At 47.0% G+C, this 13,769-nt stretch overlaps 1 protein-coding gene across 6 annotated transcripts in view; it reads right to left on the bottom strand.

Moving 5' to 3' along the window:
• The window catches only part of OGDH (oxoglutarate dehydrogenase), an 833,675-nt gene that overhangs the window by 354,317 nt on the left and 465,589 nt on the right, over positions 1 to 13,769 (bottom strand). For all 6 annotated transcript variants that reach the window (XM_069214267.1, XM_069214270.1, XM_069214268.1 and 3 more), the window contains one exon: positions 13,524 to 13,703. In XM_069214267.1, coding sequence (XP_069070368.1) covers positions 13,524 to 13,703 — 180 coding nt within the window. The remainder of the gene's footprint in view (positions 1 to 13,523; positions 13,704 to 13,769) is intronic.

Below are 13,769 nucleotides of genomic sequence, written 5' to 3'. Positions count from 1 at the left end.
GGAAAGCTTTTAGTGCATGAAAAACTGCTAGAAGTTCTAGGTGATTTATATGCAGTTTTGTTTGATGTACGTTCCATTGTCCTTGTATGCTGTGTTGATCGAGGTGTGCTCCCCACCCTGTCATGGAAGCATCTGTTGTTATTACGTATTGTGGCACTGGGTCTTGGAAAGGCCGCCCTTTGTTTAAATTTATGTTGTTCCACCATAGAAGCGAGAGGTAAGTTTGGCGGTCTATTAACACCAGATCTAGAAGATGACCCTGTGCTTGAGACCACTGTGATGCTAGGCACTGTTGTAAGGGCCTCATGTGCAGTCTTGCGTTTGGGACAATGGCTATGCATGAAGACATCATGCCTAGGAGTTGTAATACCATCTTTGCTTGTATCTTTTGTGTTGGATACATGCGTTGTATGATGGTGTTGAAATTTTGAATTCTTTGGGGACTTGGAGTGGCTACTCCTTTTGTTGTGTCTATTATGGCTCCTAGGTATTGTTGTACCTTGCACGGCAGAATGTTGGATTTTGTGAAGTTGACGGTGAACCCTAGTTTGAAGAGGGTTTGTATGATCTGATTTGTGTGATTTGAGCACTCTATTAACGAATGGGCCTTGATTAGCCAGTCGTCTAGATATGGGAACACATGTATTTGCTGCCTTCTGATGTGTGCAGCGACTACCGCTAGACATTTGGTAAAGACTCTTGGTGCGGTTGTTAATCCGAAAGGCAGTACCTTGAATTGGTAATGTATTCCTTTGAATACAAACCTTAAGTATTTCCTGTGCGATGGGTGTATAGGTATATGGAAATACGCGTCCTTGAGGTCTAAAGTTGACATGTAGTCGTGTAGTTTTAGCAATGGTAATACTTCTTGTAGTGTGACCATGTGAAAATGGTCTGATTTGATGAATGTGTTCACTATTCTGAGGTCTAGGATTGGTCTCAGCGTTTTTGTCCTTCTTTGGTATCAGAAAGTACAGTGAGTAAACTCCTGTGTTTATTTGTGTGTTTGGCACTAATTCCATTGCATTCTTTTGCAATAGTGCCTGCACTTCTATCTCCAGGAGATTGGAATGACGTTTTGTCAAATTTTGTGCTTTTGGTGGTATGTTTGGAGGGAATTGTAGAAATTCTATGCAATAACCATGTTGGATAATTGCAAGAACCCAAGTGTCTGTAGTGATTTCCTCCCATGCTTTGTAATAATGACTTATTCTTCCCCCCACTGGTGTTGTGTGGAGGGGATGAGTGACATGTGAGTCACTGCTTAGTAGTAGGGGTTTTGGGGCTTTGAAATTTTCCTCTATTCCTAGGGAATTGCCCTCCTCTATATTGTCCCCGAAAACCTCCTCTGTACTGTCCCTGGTAACTGGACGGTGTTGCCTGTGAGGTGCTGGCTTGTGTGCTCTGACCCCGAAACCCCCCTCTAAAGGGTGTTTTGCGGAATGTGCTGTAATTCCCTCTGCTCTGCGGGGAGTAGAGTGCGCCCAAGGCTTTAGCAGTGTCCGTGTCTTTTTTGAGTTTCTCAATCGCTGTGTCCACTTCTGGACCGAACAGTTCTTTTTCGTTAAAAGGCATATTGAGACCTGCTTGCTGAATCTCTGGTTTAAATCTAGACGTTCGGAGCCATGCATGCCTTCTGATAGTTACAGATGTATTAATTGTCCGTGCAGCTGTATCTGCAGCGTCCATGGAGGAGCGGATTTGGTTGTTGGAAATGGTCTGTCCCTCCTCAACCACTTGTTTTGCCCTATTTTGTAGGTCCTTGGGCAGATGGTCAATGAGATGTTGCATCTCATCCCAATGGGCTCTGTCATAGCGCGCAAGTAGTGCCTGGGAGTTAGCGATGCGCCACTGGTTTGCAGCTTGTGCTGCGACTCTTACCAGCTGCATCGAACTTGCGGCTTTCTTTATCTGGGGGTGGTGCATCTCCAGATGTGTGGGAGTTGGCCCTTTTCCTAGCTGCTCCTACAACGACAGAGTCTGGTGGCAGCTGTGTAGTGATGAAAGCCGGGTCTGTAGGAGGCGCCTTATACTTTTTTTCCACTCTTGGTGTGATTGCCCTACTTTTGACCGGCTCCTTAAAGATTTCTTTTGCGTGCCGGAGCATACCAGGGAGCATAGGCAGGCTTTGGTAGTAGCTGTGGGTGGAGGAGAGTGTGTTGAATAAAAAGTCATCCTCGACCTGTTCTGAGTGGAGGCTTACATTGTGAAATTGTGCTGCTCTAGCCACCACTTGAGAATACGCAGTGCTGTCCTCTGGTGGAGATGGCTTCGTAGGGTATGCCTCCGGACTGTTATCTGACACTGGGGCGTCGTATAAGTCCCATGCGTCTTGATCTTGGTCACCCTGGCTCATGGTGGTGTGAGCTGGGGAATGTGATGGAGATTGTGCTGGTGAGACGTTAATCACAGGTGGAGGAGAGGGTGGTGGGGTAACTTTTTTCACCACTTTTGTTTGTGGTGTTTGTTCAGTTTGGAACTCCAATCTTCTCTTTCTTCTAATAGGGGGAAGGGTGCTTATTTTTCCTGTCCCCTGCTGTATGAAAATACGCTTTTGCGTATGGTCTACATCCGTTGAGTGTAGCTCTTCCTCAAACCTATGCTTTTGCATTTGGGAGGTTAGCGAGTGCTCTTCTGTATAAGAGCCTGAAACTGGGTCGGTTGCAGTTTGTTTTGGCACCGAAACCCTGTCTGCATCTTTTTTCGGCTCCGAGGTGACTTTTTTTCTTTTTCGGGGCCGAAACCCCTCGGCGTCGATCTTCTTCGGTGCCGCTGTCTCGGCGTCGAGCCGTGTCTACACCGGTATCTCGGTGTCGATGCTTGTCTCCAGCACTTTCTCGGTCCCGAGAAGGCTGCGTGCCGGTGTCTCGACCGGAGTCGGACGATCTCGGTACTGTTTGGGCCTTTTTCGGTGCCGACGGTCGGTCACCGAATTTATGGGTCGAGCCATGGCCTGGTGGCAGTGGCGTCCCCTGGGCCTTGTAAATCTTCTTCGGAGTGGTTTTCGACGTCTTACTCACGGTTTGTGTATCGTCGAATCCTTCGGAGTCCGATTCTTGGATCGAAAAGGTTCCCTCCTCTTCTTGTTCCTCGAACTCCCGGTGGGCTGTCGGCGCGGACGCCATCTGAAGTCTTCTGGCTCGACGGTCTCGGAGTGTTTTTCGGGACCGGAACGCACGACAGGCCTCGCAGGTGTCTTCACTGTGCTCAGGTGACAGGCACAGGTTGCAGACCAAGTGTTGGTCTGTATAGGGGTATTTATTGTGGCATTTGGGACAGAAACGGAACGGGGTCCGTTCCATCGGCGTTCTTCTGCACGCGGTTGGGCCGACCAGGCCCTGACGGGGGATCGAAAAAATTACCCCGAAGGGCACCGGAGCTCTTCGATCTTAGACGCGGTGTTGAATCTAACTACGCCGATCCCAAACGCAACAATACCGACGAAAATCTTCCGAAATTAGCTATCTTTCCGTTCCGAAACTCGGAGCGACAGGAACACGTCCGAACCCGATGGCGGAAAAAAAACAAATCGAAGATGGAGTCGACGCCCATGCGCAATGGAGACAAAAGGAGGAGTCACTCGGTCCCGTGACTCGAAAGACTTCTTCGAAGAAAAACAACTTGTAACACTCCGGCCCAACACCAGATGGCGAGCTATGCAAAACATGCGTATCTAAAGCGACAGATGCCATCGAACATATGAGTTAACAAGTCCTTGGTAACTGGGGGGGGGGGGGGGGGGGGGGAAGAGAGAGAGAGAGAGAGAGAGAGAGAGAGAGAGAGAGAGAGAGAGAGAGAGAGAGAGACCCCAATTACACTTCAAAGTCAAAGGGTGCTCTTTGATTTAGAGAAAGGAAAGAGCCTATCCACATACCCGGGTGCAGATGGCGCTGATAAGAGAATCAAACAGTAGAGCTGAGACCCTGGGTTAAACTTGTGATGCACATTACTATGGTTGACATCCCGATGTGAACTCCTACTCCCTCAGACGGATTGTGATGTGAAGCTATGAGCTTTGGAATCACTCCACCTGTGACAGACTGCTTTCTGGAGGAATTTAGGTCAGAGGTGTGGGCACTCAAAAGGAGCAGACCCCCAACATAAAACCCCAAAGACTCAGACTTAAATCACAATCTGGAAAGGGAGCTCGAGACACAAAAGTGTCAACTGCCAAGCAGCCAATCAGGCTGTGCAAGGAAGACAAGCCCTGCAAGACTTCTGTCTGTGACCAGGACTGGGGCCAAGTCCTGCTAGTTTACTTGCTGGGTGATGGGACAACACCCAGCAAATCCAAGACCAACTACCCTGGAGCACCAGTGCCTGTCTGCTTTCCAAGACCAAAGTGTACTGTGAGGAAGGGGACCACATTGGTGGGAGCAAGGTCCAGTGGGGAACCCTGTCAAGTGGACTCCCTTAGTGAGGGTTTAGAAGATGGCAGCTGTGCCAATTAGGTTGCTGCCCATGTGCACAAAAAGTAAGTGACTATTATATGCCAGAGGGGTCTGCTGTGAAGTGAACTGTGATCGTTGCTGTGCTGAACAGGTCATCGCCCATGTATACTGAGGAACCAGTGACCTTTTATGCCAGGAGGGGCTGCAGTAAAGGAATCTGCATACTGAGGACAGTAACACTTGTGCGGTGGCGAGTTGGCAACCCAATAAGACAGGAGGAGTCACTGTAGGAAAGAACCCTCTTTTTAGCAGTGTGCTGTCAATATGTTTTGACTCTGCTCACTGGGATCCTGCTAGCCAGGTCCCCAGTGACTGTGCTCTCCCCCTCTAAATTTGGTTGCTTATGACTTAGCACACCCCACAATTGACATACATGTGCTCCCATAGAAGTCCCTAGTATATGTTACTTATGTACCCAGGGCATTGGAGCACCAGGGGTGCTCCATGGGCTGCAGCATGTATTGTGTCATCCAGGCAAAATGTGTCTGCAGGCCTGCCATTGCAGCCTGCGTGAAAAGGTGCATGCAACTTTTCACTATAGGTCACTGCACCAGGTCACTGTAAGCCACCCCTATAGTAGGCCCTCCTGGCCCAGAGGGCAGGGCGCCCCTATGAACTCAAGCCCCATTACACTGGGCCTCATAAGTGCGGGGAAGCCATTTTATCTGTGTCCTGGACAGAGGTCACTACCTGTGTATAGCTACATAATGGTAACTCCGAACCTGTTTGGTATCAAACAGGTCAGAATCATATCCCAATACTGTTGCCAATATTGGTTGTATGATTCCATGCACTCTGGGGGCTCCTTAGAGGACCCTGAGCTTTGATCCTACCAGTTTGAAGGGTTTTCCGGACAGCCTGCGCTGCTGCGACCACACTGACAGGTTTCTGCCCTCCTGCTGCTTAGCCAGCTCAAGCAGAGAAAGGCAGAACTAAGGATTTCCTTTGGGAGATGGAGGTCACACCCTCTCCTTTTGGAAATAGGTGTTACGTGGCTTGCGTGGGGTAGCTTCCCCAAGCCACCGGAATGCTTTGAAGGGCACATTTGGTGCCCTCCCTGCATAAACTGGTTTGCAGCAGTCCAGGGACCCCCAGTCCCTGATCTGGCACAAAACTGGAAAATGGAAAGGGAAGTGACCACTCCCCTGTCCATCACCACCCCAGGGTTCGGGCCCAAAGCTCCTCCAGGTGGCCACTTGATTCTGTCATCTTGAATCCAAGGTGGGCAGAGGCCCCTGGTAGCATCTGAGTGGCCAGGTCAAGCAGGTGACGCGCCCTGCCCCCCCCCCCCCCTAAATAGGTGCTCAATCCCTCTTCCCGGGCTATTTAGGGTCTCCCTCTTGGGTGGGTCCTCAGATTTAACATACGAGTTTTCAGCAGGACTCGTCTGCATAGTTTAACCCAGCTTCTAGCTACCGGGACTGCAACTGGGCCCTCCCAAGACAACAATCTGCAACTCCAGTGACCCCTCTGCAACACTTTCTACAGCTCCTTCCAGCAACTGCAACATTTCCCTGGCAGTGCATCTTCTGGGGGTGGCGAGTCCTCAGCCTGCACAAGAAGTAAGAAGGAATCTCCGTTGGAGTGAAGGAGTCACTCCCCTGCATCTCCAGGCACCAACAGCAATGATGACCAGCTGCATGGATCCTATCTGCGCCGACACTGGGTGGATCCTGCATTACAGGTGGTGGTCTGGAGTGGTCCCCTTGGTCCTCTCTAACAGCTGTCCAACTTGGGAGACAGTAAGCCCTTGCCCCTCCTTGCAGAACAATATACCTGTGCATCACGACTCTTGCAGCTACCAAGGCTCGTTTGTTCCTCCCCCAAGGAATCTTCAAGCACCGTGTGGCCGCAGTCACCCAGCACGCCTTCCTGCAAAGCACAGTCTCCTGCCTGCAGCTCCAGCGATGTGGGACTTAATTTCAGGTGTGCTGAGTGGGCTTCACTGTGACTCCTGTGTCTGCTGCCCATGGATCGCCTGGGGGGGAGGGGGGGGGGGGGGGCCTGCCTCCCTCTTGCAACTCTCCCAGCCGCTGAGGGTCACCTTGGACTCCCGTCCGTGGGTCGAGTCCCCTGGGCCTTGTTGGTCCTCTTGAGCCATGCAAAACCTTCTACACAGACTCTTGCATTTGCCAAGGCTTGTTGGTGGTTTTCCAGCACCCCCTCACTGACTGCATAACGACCGCCGACATGGGACATCACTTGCATCACTTCTGTAACTCCTCTGGTCACGTGCTGCACTGCTGACTTTCTTCATCCACAGTCGACCGGCTCCTGCATGCAGAGAAGGGAGGGTAGTGGCTCCCGTATGGCCAATACCCCAACTGGAGGTTAGTAAACACACTATTTTATACACATGAGGAATCTGGGAAAAATCATGTAAAGCAATTGGCATTGGTAAAAAGCAATATCAAATAGTGATGGCCCTAGGGTAGGGCCAAACCATATACTAAAAACATTGAATGTGAAAGGTAGTCCACCCACCCAAGGAAGTGGAGGGAGCTAGAGTAACAGGGACCCCAAGAGTTAAGTACCCAGGTGTCCCTCAGCGACCAGGACGGACGCGCTAAGTACCTGGTTCTCCCCAAAACCAACAGGAGGACTTTAGAAAAGGGAGGTGCAAGACCCAAGCAAGAGTGGAAGAAACCAAAGGTGGATTCTGGCAGAAGAGGACCTGCAAAAGAAAGGGACTAAGTCCAGTTTGAGTTTGTCCGGCTGTGGCAGGAGCCACTACCCTCCCTTCTCTGGATGCAGGAGCCGGTCGACTGTGGATGAAGAAAGTCAGCAGTGCATCACGTGACCAGAGGATAGTGATAGTGGCTGAGATGCCCTAAGTAAGGCTGCTGCAATACATGGATGCCCTGTTGGCTTCTTGCCCCTTCTTGCCTCCTTTACTAGTGTTATGGACTGTCTTGCTAATTCCGTTGAAAATTACTAGAGTACAGAAGTGGCTATTCTAGAGTGTAAAACCCAGAAGGCAAAGCACGCAACAGAATTTTAGCATCAGAAGTTCACAGTGGCTTACACGGAGAAGTGATTACAGGAAGAACACACAAAGGAGAAGAGGAGAAGGCCCTAGAGGAGAAAAGGCTGGCAAACAGTTAACTCAAGGAACTAAAGATAACCCTTCATATTTTCAAGCACAGTGATCACTTCAGCTGCGTCAAAATGTGGTGAAGTTGCCCAACTGTCCATATTAATTTAAGAAACATGAACCCTTTCAGTGGCCATGTGGAGATGGATATTATTTTATTTATTGTATTGTTTTATTGTATTTAAGGGAGAATAACCCTGAACCAGGTAAATCCAAAGATTTTCGCCATACTGCCAAATGGAATGTTGAAGGGTTAATGTTCTCCTGGGCACTGGAGCTAGCAGGACCATAATGGTAAGACCATTCACAGACCATATAAAAATCCATCTTGAAAGGAGGACAACATGGGTAGGAACTTTTCTTACGACTGGCAAAAGTGATGCTTCACATGGAAGATAAGATTGATCAAGTCTTTGTAAGGGTCAGAGAATAAACCTCTTATTAAGCAACTGTGAGGCCTTATTGTGGGGTTGCAGAGCATCAGAGGTCACTTTGTAGTGAGTTGAGGCTTAATGTAATTTACCTCCTGGTAACCTTTTAGCACTTTACTCTTAGGATTACAGGGTCAAGCAATCAAGACATACAAAGAGTATGTCACTTCAGGTAACACTTTCAAAAACTTGAATGCCCAGGAAGCTCTTTATTTATAGAAGGAAAACGAAAATTACACTCATGATAAATATTCTACAAATTTAACATATCTACAAAGAAAACAACAAATGTAAAGTAACGTATGTCCTAGAATTACAGTGTTTATAGTTAGCTGGCATTTGGTGCTAAGCTTTTTCTTAATATTGTAGCCTGTAAGGAATAATATCCTCTGCAAGGAGCTTCAAAGGAACTGGTCTGAAGTGTATGGGTTTGTGAGTAAATTAAATAGGTCAGACGATCCGGACACAGATATAAAAACACTCATAACTGATCTTAGAAGTCGAAAACCAACACTGCTGTTCCATCGGTCATGATCCTCTATGCCCAAAGAACCCACTACTCAAGCAAAGAAATGCCCACCCCGAAAACGAAGTTTTGAAGGTGCTCCAGAGACAATTTTCAGTGGGATCCAGGGAAGAGTTACTAGTGTCTGCACAAGCAGAGCTCATTGAGTAGGAACAGTCTTTGGTGGTGGAGTCCAGAAGTCCATTGGACTCTCGTTTAGGACAGTGGCTGGAAAAGAAAAACTGGGATGACTGGGTCAAAAGATCTATGGTGCAGGATTTGAAATCATGTTGTGCTGACTGAGCTACTCTAGGAGGAGTGCTCTCCGGTGCTTAGAAAATGTTCCTACCAGAATGAGAGGCAGCTCATGGAGCTTACCATAGTTCAGATGGTTACAGGGTAGGTGGCCTGTTTTATGGAAACCAAAGACTGTTTGAACAAAGCAAGCTAACAATTTTTGATTCAGAAGACAACAAAGCATCTCATTGATGCACATGCAGTGTTAATGGTATCTGTGCATCTGACTGGGGCAATACTTTACACACTGGGCAGTTTGTCCTACAAGATGTCCTCTAAGCAGGCCTTTGCTTTATTCTGAGGATCTCATGTCCCCATCTAGCAAGCCCAGTCCAACTCATTGTCACAGGCAGGTAGGTATTTCTCTCTCCACAGAGCTAGCAACACGGTGGTTTTGTAATCCTACCAGATACGGGTTGAGTATGGAAGAAATCAAAGAACATCCTCTCCCTCCAGCCAATCTACATCTTCTTTCCCAATGGAGAACATCCTTGGCAGTGAGACGAGTCCCTCTCCACTTCTGGTGGCTGGACGTGGCCAATTAGAGAAGTTGCTCTCTTTGAAAGTATTGAGGCGTTATGCAGATGTGGGCTGGGAATTCCGCTATCCCACCTAAGAACTGTTTTAGCAGACGGATATGGAATGGATCCTGTATGGCAAACCATTTCAGAAGAGGCTGCTAACCAGCAACAGGAAAGGGAGAGATGCGGGCTTCACTCTAGCAGTGGGATCTTTGCCACTGATGCTTTTCTAGTTTCATGAAGAATCACAGGATATGTGTATGTGCTGACTGAAAAGTATTAGGTGGACATTATGAGCCCAGCAAAAGGGAGTACATCATCTTTAAAAGCACACGCGTGCAGAATCCAATTAAGTCAAGCACTCACCAGTCCATTAGCACAAAGTGAACAAACATGCCCTATACTTGGTAAGGAATAGGTTACTTACCCTGTATGCACCTGCTCGCTGCATGCAGTTTTCTAGATTCATATGTTGTGCATACTGCTGCCATCTAGTGCTGGGCTCGAACATTGCAAGTTGTTTTTCTTCAATTAAGTATTTCATGTCACGATGTGTTGATTACTCCCCCTCCAGGTATAGATGCTCATGGTCACCAAATCCATTGTTAGATTGTTTTCACAATAGTAACAGTAACCATGCAAGCAGCAGGAAACTTATTAAAGGGATAAATAAGAAAAGTATCAGCCAACAGCTCCAGGTGAGGAGGGTGGACGCATGTGAATCTACACCACTACATGCAAACAACAATTGCTTACAGGGTAACATCCGTTTGCAGCTTATGTGGCTGTAGATAAACATGCTATATGCTTGTTCTCTCCTTAGTAGATCCACACAATGTTTTGTGAACATGTGTGTGGACTGGACCAAGAGGCAGCTTAGCAGATGTCCAATATGGGAATACTTGAAAGTAAAGCCATAGTAGTAGTCTGTCAAATGGAACACGGAAGGGGAGCAGGTAGAGTTTAGGTTAAACAGGTTTGGATGCACTTGAAAATCCACCTGGCTATCCCTGCCTTTGAAATCGCATGTTTGTTATGGGGTTTGGAGAAGGCTTCAAATAACTGCTGTGTCTTCCCAAAAAAGTATGGATCTGTCAATGTAATACAGAAGAGCAAGATTAAAGTCTAGAGTGTGGAGTGCTATTTCAGTTACAGTCAGGTTGTGGGAAGAAGACTAGGAGCTCAAAAGATTAGTTGAGGTGGAAGGCAGAGTCCACCTTGGGCAAAATCTTAGGATTGGGTCCATGTGTCACTTTATCCTTGTGGACTTGGAAAAATTATTCTTGAAGCATCAGGGCTTGCAACTCAGTGATGAGCCGAAGTGAGGTAATTGCCATATGGACTGCAACCTTCCACAAGAGAAATTGAAGATGGTATGAATGCATGTGCTCAAGGGTGGGCCCATCAGTTTGGTAAGGACAATGTTAAAGTTCCAAGAGGGGCAGAGGGTGCCCTCTGTAGGATGACCATCTTAAGGCCTTCCATGAAGGCTTAGATAAGGATTTTGAAAGGGGAAAATGTTTTCTGTTTTGCTTGTATGCTAATATACTGGCTAGGTGTAACCTAACTGGGGAATAGACTAAACCTGACATTTGAAGGTGAAGGAGGTAATACATGATGCCCTTACAGCAGGGGTAAAGTGGATTGATGCTGTCTGGAGTACAGTAAAGTAGTCCTGAGGGGAGGTGCCTCACCCATTTACTCTTCCTGCACTTCTTTGGCAGCCACTGGGTTGGCTTCTCTAAGATGTCAGGAGACTCCAACGTGGAGTAGGCCAATCTGGTGTGCGTCCACTGTTTACCCCTGCACTAGCAGAGCAATTTTTGCTGCGGAACACAGAACAGCAGTCACTCGGCTATCACTGTGGTTCAGCGAGAGGCACAAGTTGCTCACGGAATGATGGCTGGCCAAGGGATATTAAGTGGGACACTGGCAGCATCTCTTGAAAGGCGCCCATTGCATCACCTCAATAACAGTCATTCTCCAAAGGGAGGCAGGGGCACGGAGTGGCCTGAAGGCAGAGATGCCCGGACACTGGTGGTCAAAGGAGGCAGCACATGGGACCAGCATGCAAGTAGATACTGATGCGGCGACAATTGTACTCGCAACTGGGTGGAAGTCAGCAGACTCAAAGCCACAGTGGGAACTGAACTCCTTAAGACCAGGAACACACTATCACGTCCAAGGCAGACAACTAAGAAAAGCAAACAATGGAGTAGTCTGTGACCTTGCACATCAACACCTATAGGAAGAGTCGCCGAGACCTTGTAACTCAAGACTTATTTGAAGAAAAACTTGCAACATCAGAGCCCAAAACCATATCTACAGTCACACATGCTACAAACATTTATTTTTCATGCACATCTCAGAGACATGAAGGCCAAAGGGCTCGGGTTATGGGACAGTGAATAGACTTTAGGAAGAGTAGCTAGGAGGCAGTCCACTGATGGAACATATGCATCAACGTCAGTCTCCCACAGCTTGTGTAGAAAGGCAGTAGCCACTCACAAAGAGCACACTTTGCCCATCACTCAGTGGAAATCAATACATTTAGCCCCTTGGAGCCTCCCATAACCTCAGATAACTAGTAAGTCCTTTTTAGGGTTCCTCATGTCATAAAGGTGCTGCGACCTTGTGGAACAATACTGCCCTTTTGGTGGCTATGGAAGCTATTGGAACTTATCCAAAATGTGTATTTTAGTAACTAAAGTTGCTGTGTATCTGGCCATTCCAGGTCTTAACCGAGAATACTGCTGTTTAAAGATTACCCTAACGCTACCTTCTCAATGACAGAAAAAGACTAAAGCATGTGACTAAAAAAATATCTAATGCTGGAGAACTGCCCTTACACTTTCTACAACTGTAGTCGTTACCCTTCTGTCTAGGACATGGATGTACAATGGATGTTGTGCATATGCGGTTCACAAATTACTGGTGAACATGTGTGTTTTGCTTGGATCCAGTGTGTACTGCACAGAAAAGGGGGTCTGAATTTTTCTTAGCTAGTGATTATGCCTATTGCACATACAAGTAGGCATCTACACCATTCTCTTTACCATTCATGAAAACTGATTTACCTGATTAAAGGAGACTTACAACTATTAAATATGTCCTAATGTAGGTTTCTGCTGCCTGCAAGAAATTCACCTATCCTCTATTTCCTGTGCAGTGGCGAACTCACAGGCTCAAAAGAGTAGAAGTGGGCCTCAAAATGAAGCCAATACAAAGACACATTGACCTTTCAGAATTGGTCTGATTGTGGACTCTGGGCAAAGCCTGCAAAACTGCAGGCCATAAACAGAAACAGGATGTCCCTCTAGGACAGAAAGAACAAACATTTGAGAGGGACACACACTCTGGCATCTCGCTTTGGCAACAAGGTGAGTGTAGTTACTGGATCCGCCTCAGCCAGTGCATGATTTAGCATTACCAGTCCTCTCACTAGCAGGAAGGAACACCCATACACTGAGAAAGAGCCAAGATTTGAACTATTAAAGTAAGTAAAATATTTACATTTTGGTTAAAAGGTAAAACGTCTTCAAGAAAAAGAATCAAAAATTGTCTGCAAAAGTAAAAAAAGGGAACTGTGAAGAAGAAAATACAGAGCACTGGCAGATAGGTGAAGTTCCAAGGACAAAAAAAAAAAAGCAACATATTTTAGAGAAGATTTTCCGAGTCTGCATTAACTTGGCCTTACGACAAGGCACTATCCGAAGTCAGAGCCTAAACACACATTATCCCCTGTACAGAGCAAGCACATTCAAACCATGACCTATTGAACCAAATGACCAACTACATACCTAGCTCAGCTTACACTGAAACAGCTCCACACACTTCGGTTCTCAGCAAATGCAGCATATCTGTCTATCATCTTGTGCACCATAATATAAATATTTGTCTTCTGTGCCAAGAGAACCCAGTCATATTTATGTTTAGTGTAAAAATACCTTAACAGCAGCTAATGTCAGAACAATCATGGTAATAAAACTATAGGAAAATAGTGAAAGTCCATTTAAGGACGAAACTTGTTGGATCCAGCATAGCAACTGGCCCACAACCAAAATAGATCAACCCCTAGTCAGAAAGCAAGTGGAGAGCACACAATATGGAAGTGAAATTGAACCAACATCTAAAAGAAGTGTGTGGGATGTTGAGCACCCTTCATTTAGCCCCAATACAACTATAGAGAAGAAAACGGTGCTGAATTAGCCAGCAACAGCATACCAGATCAACAACCACATCCTTGTGGAAGGTACTTCTCCATTCTGCAGCCACATTGCACACATAAACCACTGCTTCCGGATCATCTGCGTTGACATGAAAAATAGGTGCATTCACTACACGGGCAACATCAGTTGGGTAGGGAGAGGAGCGGGCCATGCGTGGGTCAGTAGTGAATCCAATCTGGAAAATAAGAGGTGCAAAAAGGACAGCTAATATTATATAAAGCAGAAAATACACCGAGTACAC

Source organism: Pleurodeles waltl, chromosome 11, assembly GCF_031143425.1.
Source record: "Pleurodeles waltl isolate 20211129_DDA chromosome 11, aPleWal1.hap1.20221129, whole genome shotgun sequence".
Taxonomy (NCBI): domain Eukaryota; kingdom Metazoa; phylum Chordata; class Amphibia; order Caudata; family Salamandridae; genus Pleurodeles; species Pleurodeles waltl.
The sequence above is the reverse complement of the archived record's forward strand: the minus strand, read 5'-3'. Positions and strand labels throughout refer to the sequence as shown.